Raw genomic sequence first — 21,921 nt, forward strand, 5'->3', positions numbered from 1 at the left:
GGGACGGAGGGCCGGCTGCTGCCCGGAGGCCTCGCAGGGCCACGTGTGTGATGTGACGGCGATGAAGACGAGTGGGGCTGGTGGGGATGCGGGGCTGGTGAGGAGGACACGTGGCCTGAGGAGATGGTGACTGTGGTGCTGGTGGCGGGTGGGGCTGGGGTGATGCTGATGGCAGGTGGGTGGTGGGTGGTGGGTGATGCAGGTGGGTGGTGGGTGGTGCTGGTGGCAGGTGGGTGGTGGGTGATGCTGGTGGCAGGTGGGTGGTGGGTGGTGGGTGATGCAGGTGGGTGGTGGGTGGTGGTGGTGGGTGGTGGGTGGTGGGTGGTGGGTGATGCAGGTGGGTGGTGGGTGGTGGGTGGTGGGTGATGCAGGTGGGTGGTGGGTGGTGGGAGTCCCAGGCAAGTCTTCTGCATGGGGTGGGGGTGGGGGTGGGGGTGGGAGTGGGGGGTGGGCAGGCTCAGCCCTCAGCTCTGGTCCCGAAGGTCAGTGCCGTTGGCCAATCCCTTTACTCCTGTCCAGGCCACCTTTACACAGTCAGGCCCCAGGCCCCAGGCCCAGGGTGGGGGCCATGGTGGACGGGGCATCGCTGGAGGACTGATGGCCGGAGGGTGGGCGGCAGGAGTGTGGCGTGAAGAGAAGCTGGTGCTGGGGGTGGGGGGACCCGGCGAGAAACAAAGAGGCTCCCCTGTGGGCTCAGCTCACCCCGAGTCCAGGGCCCAGAGCCCAGCTTCCTGGGTGGGTGTGGGGAGGAGGGGCCTGGGCACCCATGGCGGCCGTGAGGGTGTGACAGGCTCAGCCCACGCCCACGCCCTCCCTGAGTCTCAGCAGCTTGCCCTCCCGCGGTGCCCAGAGCAGGGCAGGCGGAGATGTGGGTCACTAACGGGGCCGCAGCTGGGGGGCTCCCCCCCCTCGACCTCCTTAGTGTCCGCGGCCCTGGCACCTGAGGCCCCAGATTTAGACGCGTGAAGAACAGCTCCCCAGGCCTGGGAAGGTGGAGGCGACTTCCCAACGCCCCAGGAGAGAGGACGGCACTGCTCCCGGCGCCCCCCTCCCGGCTCAGGAGGGGTCAGGGCCCAGCTCACCCGGAGCTGCTGGGCTTCCCCACCCGCAGCCTCAGGAGGCCCTGCAGCCAGGCGGCCCCACTCCCCGTGCAGCCGGCACTGCACCCACCTGGCAGGGTGGGATATGGGGGTCTGCTCGCTGGGCCCTGCCGGCGCCAGGAAGAGGCTTCCTGACTCCCAGAGCCGATCGGGCCCCCCTCCTCTGGGGGTCAGCACACCAGGTCCCAGGACGCCTACGTGCCCACCTCCGGAAGCCGCATTTCAGGAACTGAGGGGGCAGGCAGGGCACCCCGCGGTCTGGCCTGGCCCTGGCTCACCATGTCCCCGGTGCTCCAGTCACTGCTAAGTCTGGGAGAGCAGATGCCTTGGCGTGTGCCTGTGTGTGCAACCTATGTTCTGCACGTGCCTGCGTATAACCCGTGCATACACGCATGCTCATGTGTGTGCTGCTGGTGTGTACCCGTGCACACACATGCATGCTCCTATACATGCGTGTCTCACGTGCACACACCAAGAATAGGGTTTCTTGTGTGTATGTGTGTACACACAGACATATACCTTCCTGTGCACAGCACTTATGTGCATGCACGTGCATCTGCATGTATGCACACATGTCATGGACATCTGTATAAGCAAACACACCTGCTGTGCACACTGCATGTGAGTGTAAACACACAAGTGTGTGCAGGCCTCCTGGGTGTAAGCGCTCATGCACATGTCTGTCACGTGTGTGCATGTGTGTCTGTCACCGTGTGCAGCTGGAGGGGGAGGAGTGGCTGGTCCCTTGCTGGTGCCTGGAACAAACCTCAGGATGGTGTCAGGTCTTGCTGTGCTTTTCACACTCTGGGAGGTGCGAGGCGCTACCTGCGAATTTCCAGCTGGGCCATCTGGAGGCTGGCTGTGTCCTGGGGCATGGCAGCCAGGGTCCCCGTCCCACGCCACCATGTTCAAGGGACACCGTGCCCAGCCCCCCACGCCCCTCCCCGTGCGCCCCAGGCTCTGTCCTCCTCAGGACGGCTGTCCCTGCCCTGTCACGCTCGCCTCCCCCGCAGCATCTTTGGGAACCTCAGCGCCTGTGACCGCGGAGCCGCTGCACCTGGGAGGGAGGGGACTGACTTGCTGGAAAGTGTGGGCGCTATGTTCCAGGCTCCCGCTCGGCTCCCCTGGGACCCCCCTGCTCTGCCCGTCCTCTCCCGGCGACGTCCTGGGGCGGCTCCCCTCGGAGCCGGGCGGCCCTGCACCCTCAGCCCTCGCCTGCCCCGAGCGGTCCTTTGTCTGGCTGGTCCCTCGGGTCCCAGGCGGCTGCTGAACTGGAAGCGGCCACGTGGCAGCAGAGAGGCCGCCGCCTGACCCGCCGCCCACGCTGCCCTCCTCGCCTCGCCCCAGATGCTCAGCCCTGGGCGCCTTCTCACCCCCTGGCCATCAGGAGCCAAAGTGTTACTTAATCAATTAGAAGCCCTTCTCACAGGAGGGGGTCCGCACAGGCCGCTGCCCCTGAGGAGCTGGCAGGCTGGTGCCGAGGCTGGCCTCCCAGTCCCCCCACCGGGGCCTGCCTGCTGGGACCCGGGAGGTTCCTGCCCTGGTTCCACGCCCTCCTGGCTCACGGTGCCCTCTGAGGGTGCAGAGCCGGTGCAGACCTGACGCGAGGGCCAGGCAGAGGTGGAGGAGGAAGGCCAAGGCACAGGCCGCCCTGGGCTCAAACCCCACCACTGGCCTCCGACAACCCGCCCGCACAGGGGGCAAGTGCCAGCACCTCAAGGGCGTGGTGTGTGAGGTCCCAGCCAAGGTGAGCGCACAGTAGGTGCTCCATAAACACCAGGCTCCATCGCTTGTTTGCTTTGGAGGCTGCCAGTCTAATGGGGGGGGGGGGGGCGTGCCTCTGCCCTCAGAGAGCCAGATGGGGGACAGGGAACAGCAGGGGCGGAGGCGGAAAGGTGGGAGCCTGGGAAGCAACAGGGGGGCGCGGTGCTGGGGGCCCGGCATTACCGTCTGCCACGTCATCATGACAAGGACCCCCGTGCCTCTGAGGGCACCGCTGCCCGCACCCAACGCGCCCACAGGAATGCGCCTAAAGCCTGCCACCCCAGTCTGAGGCCCTCATCGCAGACACTTAACACCGGTTCACACGTGTAGCCCTAAGGGTTTTAGTGTGCTTAAGCACCTCCACAACCAAGAGCAGCTCCTCACCCCTGAGGCCCCCCCAGGCTCCCTGTCCTGGTCACATCTTCCCCACCCCTGGCCCCCACCCCTAACCCTGGCCCAGCCTGTGTCCAAGACGGTGGTTTTGTGTTCTGGGGATATCATGTCAGTGGCGTCACACAGTCTTCCTGCCGCCTTTTAAAATTGATTCTAGAGGAAGAGATGCGGGGGTGGGGGTGGGGGTGGGGTGGGGTGGGCGGGCAGGGAGAACATGGATTGGTTATTTCTGCAATCACTGGTTGCTTCATGTATGTGCCTCAGCGGTTGAGCGAACTATGGCGGTCAGGGTTCGATTCCTGGTCGGCACAGGCCCGGGTTGTGGGCTCGATCCCCAGCAGAGGACGTGCAGGAGGCAGCCGATCCATGACTCGCTCTCATCACTGATGTTTCTCTCCCCCCCCTTCCTCTCTGACATCAATAAAAATATATTTTAAAAAACCAAAGCAAACAAAACCCCTGTCATCTTGGTGTATCTGGGTGATGCTCTAACCCACGGAGCGGCCGGGCCATGGCCCACACAGGCGGCCGCGAGGCCGGCTTCTCCCCTCGGCACAGCGCCGCGAGGTCCGCGCGGGGCTGCGTGTGCCCGGCGGCTCCTGCCCTGCTGGGTCCCCGTCCGCGGCCCGGGTGGACCCCGTCGAACCCTCGGCCACGGAAGGACACGGCTGCATTCTGACGTGGAGGAGGCGGCCCTGAACGTGTACAGGGTTTTGTGAACACGTTTTGTCTCTGGGGAGGGGGCAGGCGTGGCCACCCAGCACTGGCTCCTCAGGACTCTCCCGCATGCACGTGGCTCGAAGGTGAGGAGGCTGCCCAGGACCATCCTCCACCTCCCGCGCCCGGGCCTGAGCTCCAGCGACCGATTAGAGGTGCTGGGAGGCGAGTTCTCGGGGGACAGGACTGGGGAGCTGCACAGGTCCCGCCCTCGGCACCTGCCTCGCAGCCCGCACAGCACCAGGCAGCCTGCGCACGGAGGGATCCGACCTGGGTGCCTCATGGCGACAATTAACAGCAGCTTCCCAGGCGGGTCTGAGCACGGGGCCTGCCCAGGGCGTCAGGGCTGCAGGAGATGGCGCACCTGTGGGTGCAGGCTGAGCCCCGACCCTGGTCACACGCTGAGCCCCGACCCTGGTCACACGCTGAGCCCCGACCCTGGTCACACGCTGAGCCCCGACCCTGGTCACACGCTGAGCCCCGACCCTGGTCACACTCTGAGCCCTGACCCTGGTCACACCCTGAGCCCCGACCCTGGTCACACGCTGAGCCCTGACCCTGGTCACACGCTGAGCCCCGACCCTGGTCACACGCTGAGCCCCGACCCTGGTCACACGCTGAGCCCCGACCCTGGTCACACGCTGAGCCCCGACCCTGGTCACACTCTGAGCCCTGACCCTGGTCACACTCTGAGCCCTGACCCTGGTCACACGCTGAGCCCTGATCCTGGTCACACTCTGAGCCCTGATCCTGGTCACACTCTGAGCCCTGACCCTGGTCACACTCTGAGCCCCGACCCTGGTCACACGCTGAGCCCTGACCCTGGTCACACTCTGAGCCCTGACCCTGGTCACACTCTGAGCCCTGACCCTGGTCACACGCTGAGCCCTGACCCTGGTCACACCATGAGCCCTGACCCCATCACACTCTGAGCCCTGACCCTGGTCACACACTGGGCCCTGACCCTGGTCACACGCTGAGCCCTGACCCTGGTCACACTCTGAGCCCTGACCCTGGTCACACTCTGAGCCCTGACCCTGGTCACACGCTGAGCCCTGACCCTGGTCACACCATGAGCCCTGACCCCATCACACTCTGAGCCCTGACCCTGGTCACACACTGGGCCCTGACCCTGGTCACACGCTGAGCCCTGACCCTGGTCACACGCTGAGCCCTGACCCTGGTCACACCCTGAGGCCTGACCCTGGTCACACCCTGAGGCCTGACCCTGGTCACACGCTGATCCCTGTCCCTGTTCACACGCTGAGCCCTGACCCTGGTCACACGCTGAGCACTGACCCTGGTCACACGCTGAGCCCTGACCCTGGTCACACCCTGAGGCCTGACCCTGGTCACATGCTGAGCCCTGACCCTGGTCACACGCTGAGCCCTGACCCTGGTCACACCCTGAGGCCTGACCCTGGTCACACGCTGAGCCCTGACCCTGGTCACACGCTGAGCCCTGACCCTGGTCACACCCTGAGGCCTGACCCTGGTCACACCCTGAGCCCTGACCCTGGTCACACCATGAGCCCTGACCCCATCACACTCTGAGCCCTGACCCTGGTCACACGCTGAGCCCTGACCCTGGTCACACCCTGAGCCCTGACCCTGGTCACTCTCTGAGCCCTGACCCTGATCACTCTCTGAGTTCTGACCCTGGTCACACCCTGAGCCCTGACCCTGGCCACCCTGAGCCCTGACCTCACGCACAGCCCTCTGGCACAGGGTTGGCTGCGGGGAGGCCTGGGGAGGCGACGCAGGGGCAGTGGGGACCCTGCTCCTGTCTCCAGCGGAGAGCAGAGCCCACACTGAATCGCTCGCAGTGACTCACGCGGCTCCTCCTCACTTTATTTTTATCCCCATCAAGCCCCGTAAATACAGCGACGATCACCAAACAGTCAGTACGCCCGGTGCCTCCCCCGGCGCTGGCCACGGTCACCGGGAGAGGCTGTGAGCAGCACACCCACACGGCCAGGGGCCCAGGCCAGAGGGGCAGCGCCCCTGGGGGGGGGGCAGATCCCCACCCAGACCCCACGCCCACATGGGGACAGACCCAGACCCCTCCCCCTTTCTTCTCGGTGAGGGTGCAAATCACAGTGTGTTTCCTTCACTGGCGCCTCTGGACTTGTTCTCCGGCTGAGAAATGCTGGGAGCCGGGCGGAGGCTGCGTGTGGTCTCCCCACCCCGAGCCCGGGTCCAGATCACCTGTGGGTGGGGGGTGGGTGACAGGAGATAATGGCTCCCTGGCGGCCAGTGGTGTGGGGTGGGGCGGTGCCTTCGTGCTTCTTTCACTGCGGAGGAACCGAGGCCCTCAGGGTCACACAGCGAGGAGGAGGAAGAGCCGGCGCCGACCTGGACAGATGCCCCTTCTCCACCCGGGAAGAACGTCCTGCGCCTCCAGGCCTGCGCGTCGCCGACGTCGGAGGACAAGGCTGTTGAATGAACAAGTGATGGTGAACAGGAGGAGGTCAGAGGTGGCCTGGAGGGGAGGGGGACACCGTGCCTGGCAGCAGGTCTGGGTGGCCGTGTGGGATGGACAGACGCTGCTCCTTGGGGATGGAGGACGAGCCGCCTGCCATTTCCCAGGACGGTGGCAGACTCCTTCACTGGGATGCGACGAGCGAGGACAGCAACACGCGCTCCTGTCCTCCGTAGGGCCTGGTCTTGAGTGGCTGGGGGCCAGACCCCAGGGTGTGCGCAGCCTGTGCCAGCCCCTTCCAGCACGCACCCCCTCCTGACACACCCCTGCGCGGCGATGAGCCCGGGGCCACCCTCCCGCACAGCCCTTACCAGGCGTGGCAGGCGGCCTGTCAGCTCCTCCGCGAAGCTCTGGAGAGCAGCCCCGAACACGGCCTCGCTGGTCAACATCACCCAGCAACACGGGCCAGGCTACCTGGGGAACCTGTGAAAAGTCAGCCCGACTCAGTCCTCACTGCTCCTGCGGCCACTGTGTGCCAGGCACCCCACTGACCCCGGGGGGGGGGGGACAAACACACAGGCTGCCCCTGGGAGCCCATGGCCGGTGGGCAGCACCCACACCTGCAGGGGCGATGCCGGGATGTGCCCAGCACCCTACTCCCGGGGCGGGAGGAAGCAGGGCCTCGTTTCCCGTCCCGTGAGTCTGCGGGGCACGGGTCCAGGGCGCCCAAGGCTGCCGGCTCAGCCCTGGGGACACGGATCCCGCGTCTATGTCCCGCGTCTGCCCGGCCGAGGAGCGGGTCTGCCGCGGGAGCTCAGCAGGCCCTGCCGAAGGGAGGGCGGCCAGCGGGGGCAGGAGGCCGCCATGACCTGGGTGACCTGGGTGGGGAGGTCAGAATGACCGGCAAGGACAGTGGTTCTCAACCTGTGGGTCGCGACCCCTTTGGCGGTCGAAGGACCCTTTCACAGGGGTCGCCTAAGACCATCCTGCAGATCAGATATTTACATGACGATTCATGACAGTAGCCCCATTACAGTGATGAAGTAGCAACGGAAATAATTTTATGGTTGGGTCACAACTGTATTTAAAGGGCCAGAAGGTTGAGAACCACTGGGCAAGGGGGACCTGGGCGGGCAGCGCCTCTCCTGCCCCACGTGTGGCTCTCGGCTCACCTGGGGGCTCGGAATTGAGCACACGGGGTGCGAGTCCTGAGCCCGAGCACACAGGCCCCGGCCCTCCCTTCGCGGCCACCAGAAGGGCGGGGGGCACAGTCTAGGGCGCGGGGGGGGGGGGGGGGGGTAGAGGGAGGGCCCTGGCCTGGAGGCCCCCAGGCAGAGCGGGGAGGGGCCGCCTCTGAAGGTCCTCGGAGGCCTGGCTCATGCCAACTTCACCTTCAAGGGCACCTCCTCCCTGATGGGGAGACTGAGGCGGGGCCGTGACCGTAACCCGCCGCCTCCCAGGGTCGGGAGGGGCTGGGGCGCTAGGGGCAGAGGGCTCCGAGGCCCAGCCAGCCGCCTTCCCAGGCGACTTCCGGCTGCAGGCGCGGGGCACCCTGGGACTTGTAGTCCCTGGTGCACTATGCCCCGGCGCGTCCGCAGCTCGGACGGCCATTGGCTGACGCCGGAACGGGAGGGGCGCGGCCTCTCGGCGTGGGGCCTCACGGGAGGGGCCGTCGTGTGAGGTTTGGGTGCCGGCCCCGCCCCCCGCGCCGCTCTTCCCGCCCGGAACGCCCGGTGCGCGCCCGCGTGCTGCCCTGGCCCAGGTGAGGCGGCGCGCGGGGTGGGCGGGCCGGCCGGGCGGGCGCGCAGTCCGAGGCCGGGGCTGAGGGACAGGCGGCGAGGCGGAGGGGCAGGCGGAGGGGCAGGCGGCGGGGCGGGGCCCCAGTCGAGGGCGCGTGCGTCGGGCTGCCCCCCGGCAACGGGGTTCGAGTGCTCGGGGTGTCGGGGCGCTGGGCGCGCGCTTTCCCCGAGGCCGCGGAGCCAGCCTGGGAGGGAAGCCGGGCCCTGTGCGCTCCCCTCCGCGCCGCCCGGCCCTTCCTCCGTTGGGCTCACCCGGTGCTTCCAGGTGCTGGGCGGGGGCCGGGGCCTGGCGCCGCGGAGCTCCAGGCGACTCCGACCCGCGCCTCCGCCCGGGGGCCTGCAGGGCCTCCCACGTCACCCCGTGCCGCTGCCCCGGGACTCGGCGCCGTCCAGTGTGGTGGCCACTGGCCTGGCGGGGCGCGGCTGCAGCCATCCCAGCCCCCCCTGCGCCTGCCCTCCTGTCGGGGCGGAAGTGGACCCTCGGGGACTCTGAGAAGGAACGCGCGGAGCATCGCTGCTGCCCCGCTAACCCTGGTTGTCTGTTCTGGTTAAAGAAAGGACGCGCTTGCCTGGCTGGGAGTTGTGCGCCCCGACCTGGGAGCCGGCCTCGGAGCCCGCGTCCATCCTCATTCAAGAACTGCCTACCGTCGGGGAAAGCTTACCCACTGGCCGCCCCTCCCGCCCCTGCCCCAGCCCCTGGCCTGCTCCCCACGCCTGTCATTCCTGCCCCCTGTCATCTTCTCCGTCCACCCCTTAGGGTGCAGAGCAGGTGTCTGTGCACGGCCTGCTGCGCGGCAGGACTGGACTCAGTGCCGTCGGCCTCTGCTCCGTTGGCTGCGGCAGCGACAGGCAGCCGGCCCTGGTTGTCCCTTACACTTCCTCACCGGCCGCTCCCATCCAGCCTCTCCCTGCTGTGTCCTGCCGCAGGGCGTCTCCTGTCCACTCCGGTGTCTCATGTCCTGTCCCTGCCGCCCGGTGCTCGTGTTCTGCTTTATCTTCAGTCCCTGGGAAGCAGGATTGGGGGTGGTTCTGCACCCCAAGCGTGGACAAAGTATTAGGGTGAAGGATACAGGTGAAGTTTGTTGGTATTGGAGTGTTTCGGCCTTTTAAAGAAATACATTTTTATTGATTTCAGAGAGAAAGAGAGAGGGAGAGACAGATGTCAATGATGAGAGAGAATCCTTGGTCGGCTGGCTGCCTCCTGCACACCAGGAGTCGGACCATGACCTTCTGCTTCATAGGCTGACACTCAACCAGAGCCATGCCGGCCGGGCTGTTGCAGCCCATTTTAACTGCTTTCACGTGGGCAGCCTCGCAGTTGTAAGTCGTTGGTAGGAATCTGGCGCAGCAAATGCCTGCCAAGGCCCGTGTAGGTCAGGAGCCAAGTCGTGATTGCAAAGGGCTGTGGGAGATTGGCAAACCCCAGAAGGCTTCCCGGAGGAAGTGCAGTCTTAGTCGGACCACCAACTCTCTCCCTCTGTTGGCCTGGACGCCCTGTGTCCAGGCAACTCACCTGGGCGCTTGCTGCTCTGCAGGCCCTGTGGGTGCCTAGGCACAGGAATGCGTGGGTTTGGGGTGGGCAGGTGTCCACCCCAGCGGGGGTCTGGCTCCTGCCACATCTTCCCTGGTTTGCTTCATGGCCCCAGCAGAGCAGAAGTCCTGTTTCCTGCACACCCCATGTGTTTGGTTTTTAAAAAAAATATTTTTAGGGATTTCAGAGAGGAAGGGGGAGGGAGAGAGAAACATCAATGATGAGAGAGAGTCACTGATCGGCTGGCTGCCTCCTGCACGTCCCCACACAGGATGGAGCCCACAACCGGAGCGTGTGCCCTGACCAGAAATCAAACTGTGACCGCCTGGTTCATAGGTCGACGTTCAACCACTGAACCCCGCTGGCCAGGCACATCCCAAGTGTTTCCTCACCGGTCTGAGGGTCCATGCCAGGCCCTCTGCTGGGCGTGACCTTGGACTCCCTTCCTGTCCCCTGCCCCCGGGGTGGGCTCACCCACATTGATGCCCACGACCCGCCCATCCTCCAGCTCTGCTCTCTCTCTCCCGTGGGTCTTCCTCACCACCTCCGTTCACGGGCCCAGCAGACGCCCAGGCAGCGCTGGGGGAACCAGACGACTCCCAGAGGGCTGCCCTCGGAGCGTCAGCGAGGCCGTCACCGCTGACGGCGCACGAAGCCGACGTTCAAGAACATAGTGAATTACAGCCGACAGCCTCCCAGGGAAACCGCAGGGTAGCAGACACACAGCCAGCCCAGCCCTGCAGCCCCCACAGGCCTGCGCACAGGAGGGAACATAAGCCAGCCCAAGCCCTGGCCGCCCGGCCAGGTGCCCAACACCAGCCAGAGCAGCCAGTGCCAGCCACCTGGGAGGCAATCCACATGCCGGGGGTGGGGTGGGTGGGTGGCCTTGTTTTGTGCCTCTGATTTCCCCGGAGAGAAGGGTGGCCCATCCCTGACTGCGTTAGCGCCCTGGCATGGGACAGTGAGCCCCCTGCCCCCCAGGCAGCATTGCAGCATCTTAGCCGTAGGGTCCTGACCGATGTCCCTCATCAGCTCGTCCCTGATCCCCGACCTGCCTGATCCTGCAGCCACGAGGGAGAGGGGTGATGTCATCGCCATTGCAGACATGGCCATTGTGGCTCAGGGCCTTTTGGGGACTTTGCTCGCGGGGTACGGGAGGCTGAGCGACCCTTCGGCTCCCATGTGCTCTGCCCAGGTGGAAGGGCGTGGCCTGCTCTTGAGGTGGGTAGCAGGAGGCGGGAGAACTGACCTGGTGTCTGCCAGGCCTTGCTAGGTCCGTGTCGGCAGGTCAGGGCTCAGTGGCTTAACAGTCACGGGCCCATGGGGACCTGGCAAGATTTGACCCAGCGCTCCGGCCCGGCACCCGCTCTGCTCCCGGGAGGCCCGCTGGGAGGAGCTTGCAGAGGGGCAGGTGCCTGGGAGCCAGGACGTCGGTCACTGCTTGTAAAGACGATTCCCGGCCTCCCCTCCGGCCGACGCCTCCCGGGAGCCCCGGCTGAGGGTGAGGGTCCGGCTCGGAGTGTTTCCCACGGGAGGGCGCCCTGTCCCTGGTGAGGCGGGTGGCGGTGGGTGGAAAGCTCACCTCGGCTGTGGCGGGCTCTCTCTGACCCTGACCCTGACCCGTGGGGCCGTGTCCGGTCACCGAGTCAAGCAGTTGGATTTGGGGCCGGGTGCCATGCTCAGGCATTCGTCTGTCCACATCTGTCTGTCCTGTCTGCCAAGCCAGACCCTGGGTGTGGTCTGGGGTGCGGGCTGAGCCTACACTGACTGGGAAGCTGGACACGGGGGTGCGGGTGGTGGGAAGCAGGCGGGGTGTCATCTGGGGCAGAAGGGCGTCAGGTTTCCTTGGGGCACTGGCACTGGCAGAGGCGCACCCCTGCCTGGCCCCGCCCCTTTGGCTGCCCTCCACCTCCACGGGGTCCATACCCTCCAGCCAAGTCTTGGGCAGGGACGGCTTTTTAAAACCCCAGCCCAGATCCATCTCCCACGTCCTCCAGCCAGCGGCCTCTTCCCGGGCGTGGCTGCCCGGAGCCCGGTGGCCGGGAGCAGCGCCAATGAGCTGGCTCATCCCTCGGGCCTCCTGCTGCCAGTGCCCAGCATGAACCTGAGGGCGGGGAGGAGGGTCTCCTGCCACCTGGTCTGCCGTCCGGAAAGCCTTCAGTTGCCGGATGGACGCTCTGTCCCTGTCGCTCACCCTTCCCACTGCTCTCCTTGCCCAGGGGCAGCTCTGTGCTCACTCCCCGCTGTGCCTAGGTCGCCGCCTCTCTCCCTGGGCTGACCTGCGGGGCCTGTGTCCCGGCTGCCCCAGCTGTCCTGGGCGCCAGCTCTCTGCCCCGACCTAGCTCCCTGCCTGCCCGTCCTGCTGGCATGAGTCCTGCAGGTGTCGGCACCGGGAGGGCCACAGCCTCACGTGGCGGGCCCCTCGCGGCGTTGTCATTGGCTGAGTCGGGCTCCCGTGTCCTCTGCCTGGGCCACCTGTGTCTGTCCCTGTGGCCTGGAGCAGGAAGAGCACAGCGGGGCTCGAGCTTGCGGTTGGAAAGGACTGTTGCTCAGCCAGCAGCACCGTTTGCTGGGCCTTCGAGGGGCTGGGGCCACCTCCACACCCACGTGCCCGTGGGGGGCGCCACTGCCCGCACGGTGGGTGGGCCCCGAGCAGGTGCTCCAAGCGGAAGGGTGGCCGTGGCTGGGCGAGGCTGGTGACTGGCCCTGGACTCCACTGTGGGAAGAGGGGCTCCGGGGCCTGCAGCTCACTCTTCAGGCTCCAGGCTGGAGAGCTGGCTGGGCAGGCGTTGCGCAGGTGGGGACATGTGGGGACCCTGGGGGTGTTGCCACACGGCCACTGACTAGAGCAGGGAAGGGGGTCCTTTCCTCTCAGAGCCCCACCAGCGACTGTGTTGCCCCAAGACTGCCAAGCAAGCCCAGGGCAGGGCTGGGAGCAGAGCCCCAAGGCCACCATTCCAGATCCATCACCACACACAGCCCACCGCGTGCAGGTCAGCCACGTGCAGCCCACCGCGTGCAGGTCAGCCACGTGCAGCCCACCGCGTGCGGGTCAGCCACGCGCAGCCCACCGCGTGCGGGTCAGCCACGCGCAGCCCACCGCGTGCGGGTCAGCCACGCGCAGCCCACCGCGTGCGGGTCAGCCACGCGCAGCCCACCGCGTGCGGGTCAGCCACGCGCAGCCCACCGCGTGCGGGTCAGCCACGCGCAGCCCACCGCGTGCGGGTCAGCCACGCGCAGCCCACCGCGTGCGGGTCAGCCACGCGCAGCCCACCGCGTGCGGGTCAGCCACGCGCAGCCCACCGCGTGCGGGTCAGCCACGCGCAGCCCACCGCGTGCGGGTCAGCCACGCGCAGCCCACCGCGTGCGGGTCAGCCACGCGCAGCCCACCGCGTGCGGGTCAGCCACGCGCAGCCCACCGCGTGCGGGTCAGCCACGCGCAGCCCACCGCGTGCGGGTCAGCCACGCGCAGCCCACCGCGTGCGGGTCAGCCACGCGCAGCCCACCGCGTGCGGGTCAGCCACGCGCAGCCCACCGCGTGCGGGTCAGCCACGCGCAGCCCACCGCGTGCGGGTCAGCCACTCGCAGCCCACCTCGTGCGGGTCAGCCACTCGCAGCCCACCGCGTGCGGGTCAGCCACGCGCAGCCCACCGCGTGCGGGTCAGCCATGCGCAGCCCACCGCGTGCGGGTCAGCCATGCGCAGCCCACCGCGTGCGGGTCAGCCGCGTGCAAAGTGCACTTTATTTCCTTTCCTCTCCCAAGTCACGTCACAACACGTTTCTACAGCCTGGTTTTTACTTCTCCGACTAAAACCAGAATGACCTGGAGATCTTTCTGGAACGGAAGAGCGCGCTCTTCTTGGGCGAGAGAACAGGGTGGGTGTGGGTGGAGGGTCGAGGCCGCGGTCCTGCCGGTGGAAGTGCAGGTTGTTTCCGGGTTTGCCACTTGCGGGGGGAATGACCTTGTTCCCGTCCTTTGTGCACGGTAAGTGCCCCGCCGTGCTGCTGGGTCACGAAGACGCTCTCCTGGTTATGACGCACCTGCCACGCTGACCCCGAGGGGCGAGCCAGTCACACGCCGGGGGAGGTGCGGGCACGCCGGCCCCCTCCTGCCGGGCGTGGTCCAGCTTCCCACCGGGACACGCGCCTCTCCTTCACTGGGTGAATTTGATACCTTTTTAAAAAGATACATTTTATTGATTTCAGAGGAAGAGAGAGACAAACGTCAGTGATGAGAGATAGCTGCCTCCTGCACGCCCCACCCTGGGGATCGAGCTGTGATCTGGTTCGTAGGCCGACACTCGGCCACTGAGCCACGCCGGCCGGGCCGAGGCCTGCCATCTGGGCCCGCGTCTGTGGGGACGGCTCCGCGGCCTTTGCTTCCCGATGCGGTGCCTTCAGGAGACCCTCACTGGTGTCTGAGCTTCTCCCACGCGTGTTTGGCGGGAGGACTGGCGAGATTGGTGGGAGGGTCGCAGACCTGTGTCCGTGGCCTGGTGCCTGGCGCCAGGCGGCCTTGACGGTGGCTTGTTCGTCGCCGATGACGTGGCTTAAGGTGGCGGCTGCCAAGTCTCCTCTGCAGTGACTGTTTCCGTGTGTCATTGACAAGCCCCTGGGGACGGAGCTGGAGGCTGTGACTGTCCTGTTACTCAGCGGCGCCCACTCCCCTGGCACCGCGGCTCCGCCTGCGTCAGCTGCTGTGTGAGGGTCGCGGCTCCGTCCTCCTCCCCGAGGCCAGTCTGCTGGGGGGGGCCGCCCCCGCGCCCACATTACTCACCGGTGACGCTGGGACTGCGGTGCTCCTGTGTGTGTGGGCGGGGGGGGGGGGGATGGCTCTTCCCTCCCTGCCCTGGGGGTGATCCTGCTCCCATTGCCCAGTCAGCCGGGGTGGCCTCTCCCGCGTCCCCCGTGCGCGCCCGTCCTCTTTCACGGGACAGAATGTTCTAGGCTCCCCTCTGGTTCCCTGACCCCATCCTGGGAGCAGCCGTGGCTCGGAGGCGTGGAGCAGGCTCGTGTGTCACTGGATCTGAGTGCTGGGTGTTCCCTGCTGGGGGCGTCGCAGCGTCTGAGGGGACCCAGGGTGAGGCAGCACAGCCACCCCACGCAGCTGGTGATGGGTGTGCCTGGCGTCGCGCGTGGTCACTGCCCCGTCTGTGTGTGACGTAACTGAGTCACACACATGCCCCCCCCCACCCCCCCCCCCCCGGCCGCTCCACTGAGGGTGCTTCTGGGGAGGGGGGAGGGGGCGGGGAAGGGTGCTGGCTTGCGGGGAGGGGTGGGGACAACTGTATGGAGTAAGGAGCATGTGGTCCCTTCTCTGTGGCTCCGGGTCCAGGGGAGGACCAGTGCGAGGCGGACCTGAGACCGGGGTGCCTGGTGTGGGGGAGCGTGGGGGAGGGCGGCAGGGAGGAGGGCGGCAGCCAGGGGCAGGGTCCTGTCTGCTGACTTGGGGACGTCGGTGTCCCTTTCTGAGCCTCCTCCTAAAAGTTGGGCTTTGAGCTGGGTGAGGGAATGCCCCCCGCCCCTCCCCCCCCGTGGCAGGAGCGTCGTCATCTTGGGGTCACTTCCTCTAAAACCAGAAAACAGGTTTCCCCAAGGGCCGGCCCGGCGAGCAGTGGTCCGCACGGGGGGCTGGTCTGCCCTGTCCCGTGGGCGGCCGGCCCGGCGAGCAGTGGTCTGCACGGGGGGCTGGTCTGCCCTGTCCCGTGGGCGGCCGGCCCGGCGAGCAGTGGTCCGCACGGGGGGCTGGTCTGCCCTGTCCCGTGGGCGGCCGGCCCGGCGAGCAGTGGTCTGCACGGGGGGCTGGTCTGTCCCTGTCCCGAGGGCGGCCGGTCCGGCGAGCAGTGGTCTGCACGGGGGGCTGGTCTGCCCTGTCCCGTGGGCGGCCGGGCTGCAGGGGCCGCCAGCCTGGTCTGTCACGGGGGCGGAGGCCGACGCCCTCATGGGGCCACCCTGACCCAGGTGTCCAGGCCTCGCCTGTCGCCTGTGACCTGGAGGGGACGCGAGTGAGCACAGCGCCCAGCCGGGCTGTGGGCATGGGACAAGCAGCCGGTCACCATCCTGGTCCCTGAAGGACAGGAGGGCTGACCCACAGGCCCTGTCCCATCCGGCCCTGGCCCAGGAGCCAGCTCCTCGGGGTGCAGCCTGGAGCCCTGTCCGGGGCCCCTCGAGGCAGGGGCCCTGTGCGGGGAGGCGGTGTGCTGGCCCAGGGCCCCTCGCGCCCCTGCCGCCCTGTGCTCAGGGTCTGGCAGCCCAGGGACGGCGGCTCCCTCCGGGCTGTGGGGATGGTGCCAGGGGAGAGCCGGCGCCAGCCGGGGGCACGAGGCCGGAGGAGGCGGGCAGCCCGGGGCGGCCACGGAAGCCGCGCAGTAGGAGGTTTCCTGGGAGCGACATTGTGCCTGTGACTGTGTCCGGAGTGTGGGCGGCCAGGGCGGCTCCTGGCACCCAGACTGGCCTGGCTCTGCGAGGCTCCCGCCGCCTTTGCTCGCGGCCCCTCCCCCCGCCCGGCCGCTGCAGCTGCCCTCGCCTGCCACTGGGGAAGCTGGTTGAGGGGCCAGGGCATGCCCTGGCTGCAGTGGGCGAGGGGGGCAGCTGGAAGCAGAGGGCGAGGCCCAGGCACGGCGTGGGGGGCTGGGGCTGGTTGGCCCATGGCCCCTGGTGGTCTCCCAGGCGGTTCCTCTTCCCTCTGGCCCCCTCCGGCCGCGGCAGCTTGGGACCCTGTGTGCCGAGCAGACACGGGCCGCCCACACGGTGCAGGCAGCACAGTGAGGTTGCAAGTCGGGTGGTGGGCTGGGGTCCCCCTGAGCTCCCCCCTCAGGGCCCGAGGCTGCTCATTGCCTTCCTTTGCCCCGCTGTGGCCAGTTGCATTGTGGGCCCGTGGCTGGGCAGGTCCCAAGTGCTGCCCACTGGCCTCCGTCACGCCCTCCAGCTGGCCCTGCCTCTCCTTGGCCCCTGCTGTCCCTCCCGTCAGACCCGCGGGACACCTCCTTCCTGCCCCTGCTCAGATCCTGCGATCCCTCCGGGAGCTGCCGGAGCCCCCCACCCAGTCTGGGCTCCCGCTGCACCCCAGGTCCCTCCAGCTCATGTCCGAGGCCTGTGTGTCCAGCTGGCCACGTTGCATGCAGTGCTGGTGCACGGGGTGTGCGGGGGCGCCTGTGGAACGGCCCGACCCTGTGGCCCTGCGCCTGCCTGGGGTCTGTCTCCAGGGTGCCCTCCAGAGAGCCGAGGGTGGCGCTGTGTCCCCCCCAGGGTCTTGTCTGCTGGGGAGATGCCCGCAGGGCCACCTGCTTCCAGACTGGTCTTCCCAGGTGATGGTTTCACTCATTGATCACAAAGCAGCTTGAGTAGTTTAAAGCCACACGCACACGCTGTGGTGAGGGGGTGGGTTCTGCCTTTCGCCTCCCCAACCTGGAGTCCGCACTCCTGGTCCCGCCCCGCCGCCTCCGGGAACCGTCCCAGCTCCGCAGTCCCAGCACCACTGCTGGTTATGCCCGCACGTGTGCCGCGCCAGCACCGCCAGGGGTGAGCCCGAGGGGGGGTGCGGTGAAGGATTAGAAAAGACGGACAAGAGAATGCGCTGGGTCTGGGTGGGACGCTGCCCCCTCGGATGGAGAGACAGCGCCAGCGCCCACACGCCGTGTCCTTATTTTATAGCAGATGCCACGAGGCAAAGCGAGGGCGTGGTCAAGATGGTTACCACATTCTCGGGGATTTCGAGCTTACTCAACCACATGCACCTGAACTCGATCAAGCCCACACCACTCAGGCATGTGGGGCTACGTGTTCGGACCAGAAGGTCAAGCTCACTACCATAGCCTTTGGCTGTCATTGTGCTGGGACTTGCACGTGGCTTTGCCATGAGAGGACTGTGCCCTCTCATCAGTCCCAGGCTTGAACCTGTCCACACACCTCACCTGCACACACACAAACACACACACACACCTCACCCCCCCCCCACACCTTACCTGCACACACAAACACACGCTCCTCACCCCCCACCTCACATGCATGCATGCACATACCTCACCCACACATACCTCATTTGCACACACCCCCTTCACACACACATACCTCGCACACACCTCACATGTATACACATGCACATACCTTACACGCAGACCCCTCACACACGCAAACCTCACACGCACACACCTCACACATATACACGTGCTATACCTCACATGCGGACACCTCGCGCACACGCACACCTCACATGCACACGGGTGCGTGCCCACGCCCACGGGCACCCCAGCAGTGTCGGGTGGCGTCCCTCGCTCACAGCCCCGCACACTCGGGCCTCAGTGTGGAACTAATCACAGGTCTGTCCCTCCACGGCGCCCACTAGCGTGTGTCCCTGGAGTTCGTCATGTTGTCTGTGCTTTTCAGCAACGTAACCCTAACCCTCCTCCTACATCATAGCTCTCCTACCTCCACTTCCTCGCTCCTTGGGAGGCCTCTCTGGAACCTTCTGTCGCCCTGCCCTGTCCTGCCCGCAGCCCCCTGGCTGGCGCTCCGCCCGCCTTCAGTGCCTCCTGCTCAGCAGCCTCGGCTCCGCTTCCCTGGCTGGGCCCCAGCTGAGGGCTGTCCCTGCCTCTGGTGCTGAGCCGCTGGCCCGGCTGCCGCGGGCCCGTCCCTGTGCGAGCTGCCTGCTCGGCAGGTCCCCGTCCGGGGTCCTCGAGTCTCGCCAGGCCGTGGCGCCCCGGCCGCCGCTCCCTGGTCCTGTTTAGCTCGGTGACCCGGGCTGGGGTGTGGGAGCGCCTGGCTGGTCTGGTTTCACTGCTGTTTCCTGCTTGTCTCCTGGGACATGTCCCCGTCTCCCCTTTGCCCGAGGCAGGAGGCGCCATGGGGACCGGCGCCTGTGGAGGGTCCCAGCCGTCTCGGGAGCCAGGCGGGCGGCTTGCTCAGGGGAGAGCAGGGAGCGGGGCCGGGGTGGGGCGCGTGGTCTGAGAGGTCCCGTGGGGGCTGTTCCAGTGTCTCCACCAGCCCTTGGGCAGGAGGGGAGCTGAGTTGTGGGCACGGGCCGGCCGGGGTGGGGACACAGCGGCGTGGGCTGGGTGGCAGGCAGTGGGCACCCTGAGAACTAACACCCCCCCCCCCCCCCCCCCCCCCGCCTGTGTTTCCTCCAGCCCCGAGGGAGGCGGCCCTGCCCTCCGGGAAGATGTCCTACGGATCCATCACCGGCAGCAGCGGGCTGGGGAGCCGGGGCCCTTTCGGGGGACCCTCACGACAAGGCTATCAGCCGCTCGGTAACGACAGCGGGGCCGCGGGGGGGAGGGGGCAGCAGGGGGCAGGCCTCCGCCGGGTTCTGTCCCACTGCCTGGGACCGGGTGCCCGGCTGGGGCGGGGCTGCGGGTGTGGGGCCGAGCCCGCCCTTGCTTCCCGTCTGGCTGCGTCTGTCCCTCCACGGCGCCCACTCAGGCCCCTGCCCTCAGACCCGCTTCACCGAACCATGTGGTTTGCTTTGTTCTGTGGCTGGTTTTGCTCTGTGTGTGGCTCCCAGTGCGTGCGTGCGTGTGTGTGTATGAGGTCAGGGGCGGGGTGAGGTGTGTGTGTCCTGCTCTGTGCTTGTGGTGATATGAGCGCCCGGCGGCTGCCACGCGTGAGGGCGGTCACAGAGGCCGCGGGGTCTCCCAGGCGCTGCTGAGGCCGTGGGCTCGGGGGCCGAGGGCGGGCAGACCTCACCTCGTCGCCACTGAGGCACAGGGTGCTCCGCTTGGGACGGGGGAACACGCGTGTGCAGGTTCCGTGGGGACCTGGGCTCTCATTCCTCTCGCGTGTGCCCGGCGGTGGGGTTGCTGGGTGGAGGGTCCCCGAGGCATGGCCTTCCCGGGGGCCACCTGCTTCTCTCCCTGCGCTTGCGCTGCACGGGCAGGGGGCTCCGTCTCCGGCTCCCCCACCCCAGGGGCTGGCAGGGAAGGGGGCCTGGGCCTCCAGCTCCAGAACTGCTCACGCTCCGTGGTCCCGCGGGTACGCGGTAAACGTGGCCCCCCCAACCCCCCAACCCCGTCTCCTCGCAGCCACCCAGCTGGACCCGAGGGACCTGCAGGGGCTGTTCCAGGAGGCGGCGGCCAGTGTCTCCTGCATCAGCACCAGCGGTGAGTGCCTGCCCGCCCACCCGGCCCCAGCCTGCCATTCGGGGCTGAGGGGACACGGGGGTGGGGGGGGGGCTGTGCCCATGGCCCCTCCCGACTGGACCGCCCTGCAGCCCAGGCAGGGTCTCGGGATGGAGCAGAGGCGGGTCAGCGGCCCGTGTCCCCGCCCCCCCCCCCCCCCCAGGTGCTCCACACGTGCACGGCTCCTGCAGCAGGTGCCCCTCGCCCTGCAGGCCTGTGTGACCTGGACGAGTCCTGGGAAGCAGCGCCTCAGAGCCGCCCTCAGGCCAGCCCCCTGGTCACCCGGGCTGGGGGTTGGGGTGAGAGTCACGTCCCCAAGGCGCCTGCAGACCTGGGACACGTGCGTGAGGGGTGTTTGCCTCTGACCGGGAGCGCCGCAGGCAGAGGAGGAAAGCGGGGAGCGGGAGGAGCCCCTCCCCAGACTCATGGCGGGGCCCCTGCCAGAGGCATGACCGAGCAGCGAGCTGGGCTTGTGCTGGGCCGGCCGGGAGGCCCCGCCCAGCCTGGTGTCCTGGCAGGTGCTCGGTCACACGGACGGTCTCCCAGTCCTGGCTCCATGTCCTTGGCCTCCGCTGCCTCTTTGGGGGTGGGGCATCCCTGGTGGGGGGACCTCTGTCCTTACCCCGGTCCCCTTCTCTGCAGCGACCTCCTTGGAGCAGAGCCTCCGGTCCCTGGGGACACCGAGGGACACCCAGGAGCTGCGGGACAGCCTGTGAGTGCGCCTGTGCCCACTGGCAGCCACAGCCACGTGCATGCCCCTCACCTGAGGGTGCACGTGACCCCACACGGACACCCCCGCACACAGGTGTGCTCTCGCGTGGCCAGCCGTGTGCCCACATGCACAGTTTGTGCCCCACCCCCTGCTGCCACGTGTCTCCCACAGACCTGAGCTCCAGGGGCCCGCACACTGAGCGCCCCTGGGGGTGCAGCCGCGGGCCAGGCGTCCGTTCGCTCAGCAGCTGCAGGTAGTGGCCACAGAGCTGAGCAGAGGCGGCCCTGTCTCCCGTCTCCAGGCTCCAGGCTCAGAGGGCAGCGCCCTGAGCAGGGACTGCACGCCGACCTGGGGGCAGGAGGGCGGGGCTCCCGGAATCAGCCCTGATCACCTGGCTGCCCGGTCCGACTCACCGACCTGGCGCTCCTTCGCAGGGCTGCCTCTGGGGCCCAGACTCGCCCACCGGCCGGCTCCGAGGGCCCTTCCAGCTGACCCAGCCCAGCCCTGCCTTTAACTCGGGGAAAGCGAGGCCAGGAGGCGGAGCTCGCCTGGGGCCTCAGAGCCTGCGGAGAGTTGCAGAGCACCACCCGCCCCTCATGGCAAACACCCGCTTCCTCTCTGAGCCCCGCTCACGTGCTCTGGGACTTGGTGTTGGGGCACCTTGTCAGCCGTGTGCTGCATGTGGGGTCCTGCAGGGAGCAGGGCCACCGGCTGTAGCTTGCGGGTCAGGAGTGTCCCCGTATTTGCCGGGGCCAAAGCCGGGCCGGGGCCCTGCCCTCGCCGTGCGTGTCCGCAGGAGGCCTGAGGCTGGCTCTGCCTTGGGTGTTACTCAGTCCGAGGGGCAGGGTCAGCTGCAAGCAGGCGAGGGCTGCCCTCCCTGGTCCTTCCAGGCCACAGACTCGGATGCTGTGTGGCTCGGCCGGGAGGGGCCTGGCCCTGCGTCCCGTCTCCTGGTGGGGGCACCTCAGACCTGCAGGGCCAGCCCCGCCCCATTCCTCTGAGGCTCCCGCCCCGGGCCTTTCCCCAGGGAGGGCTGGAGACTGGGCCCCCTTGGGGAGGGGGTGGGGGTGAGGGTGCAGGCGCTGACCCAGTGGGCCCGAGGGTCCTGGCGAGGCTCCCCGACCTGCAGTGACCGTGTCCTCCTCTCCTTTCCCTCTGCTCTCTGCTCCCTGTTCCCACCTGCCTGTCCCTGTGGGCCTGCTGGCGCTCTCCGCCCTCCCCTGACCCTTGGCCATTCCTCCTGTTTCCTCGTCGTTTTTGGCCTCTTGCTTCCTGCTGGTCCCCTCCCCTCTCCATGTCTCCTGCCCTCCTGTCTCCTGCCCTCCTTCCGCTCCTCCCTGTCTCCCTCTGTCTCCCTGTGGGGTCCCGCGC

At 67.7% G+C, this 21,921-nt stretch overlaps 1 protein-coding gene and 1 long non-coding RNA gene across 5 annotated transcripts in view; one reads left to right on the forward strand and one right to left on the reverse strand.

Annotated features, from left to right (window-relative positions):
- Positions 1-5,804: 5,804 nt before the first annotated feature.
- On the reverse strand, positions 5,805-7,657 carry LOC118670721. Its single transcript, XR_004972459.1, has 3 exons — positions 7,569-7,657; positions 6,768-6,879; positions 5,805-6,409 (listed from the first exon to the last, which is right to left on the reverse strand). It is a non-coding gene; the product is annotated as an uncharacterized LOC118670721 (long non-coding RNA).
- Positions 7,658-8,035: 378 nt separating this feature from the next.
- Positions 8,036-21,921, forward strand: part of TSNARE1 (t-SNARE domain containing 1) — a 38,854-nt gene continuing 24,968 nt past the window's right edge. For 3 of the 4 annotated variants that reach the window (XM_036337777.1, XM_036337778.1, XM_036337780.1), the window contains exons 1-5: positions 8,036-8,158; positions 18,852-18,971; positions 19,743-19,820; positions 20,051-20,137; positions 20,481-20,550. In XM_036337777.1, coding sequence (XP_036193670.1) covers positions 18,884-18,971; positions 19,743-19,820; positions 20,051-20,137; positions 20,481-20,550 — 323 coding nt within the window. In that variant the 5' untranslated portion in view covers positions 8,036-8,158; positions 18,852-18,883. The remainder of the gene's footprint in view (positions 8,159-18,851; positions 18,972-19,742; positions 19,821-20,050; positions 20,138-20,480; positions 20,551-21,921) is intronic. The other variant, XM_036337779.1, reaches the window with a different exon arrangement.

Source organism: Myotis myotis, unplaced genomic scaffold, assembly GCF_014108235.1.
Source record: "Myotis myotis isolate mMyoMyo1 unplaced genomic scaffold, mMyoMyo1.p scaffold_m19_p_16, whole genome shotgun sequence".
NCBI lineage: Eukaryota > Metazoa > Chordata > Mammalia > Chiroptera > Vespertilionidae > Myotis > Myotis myotis.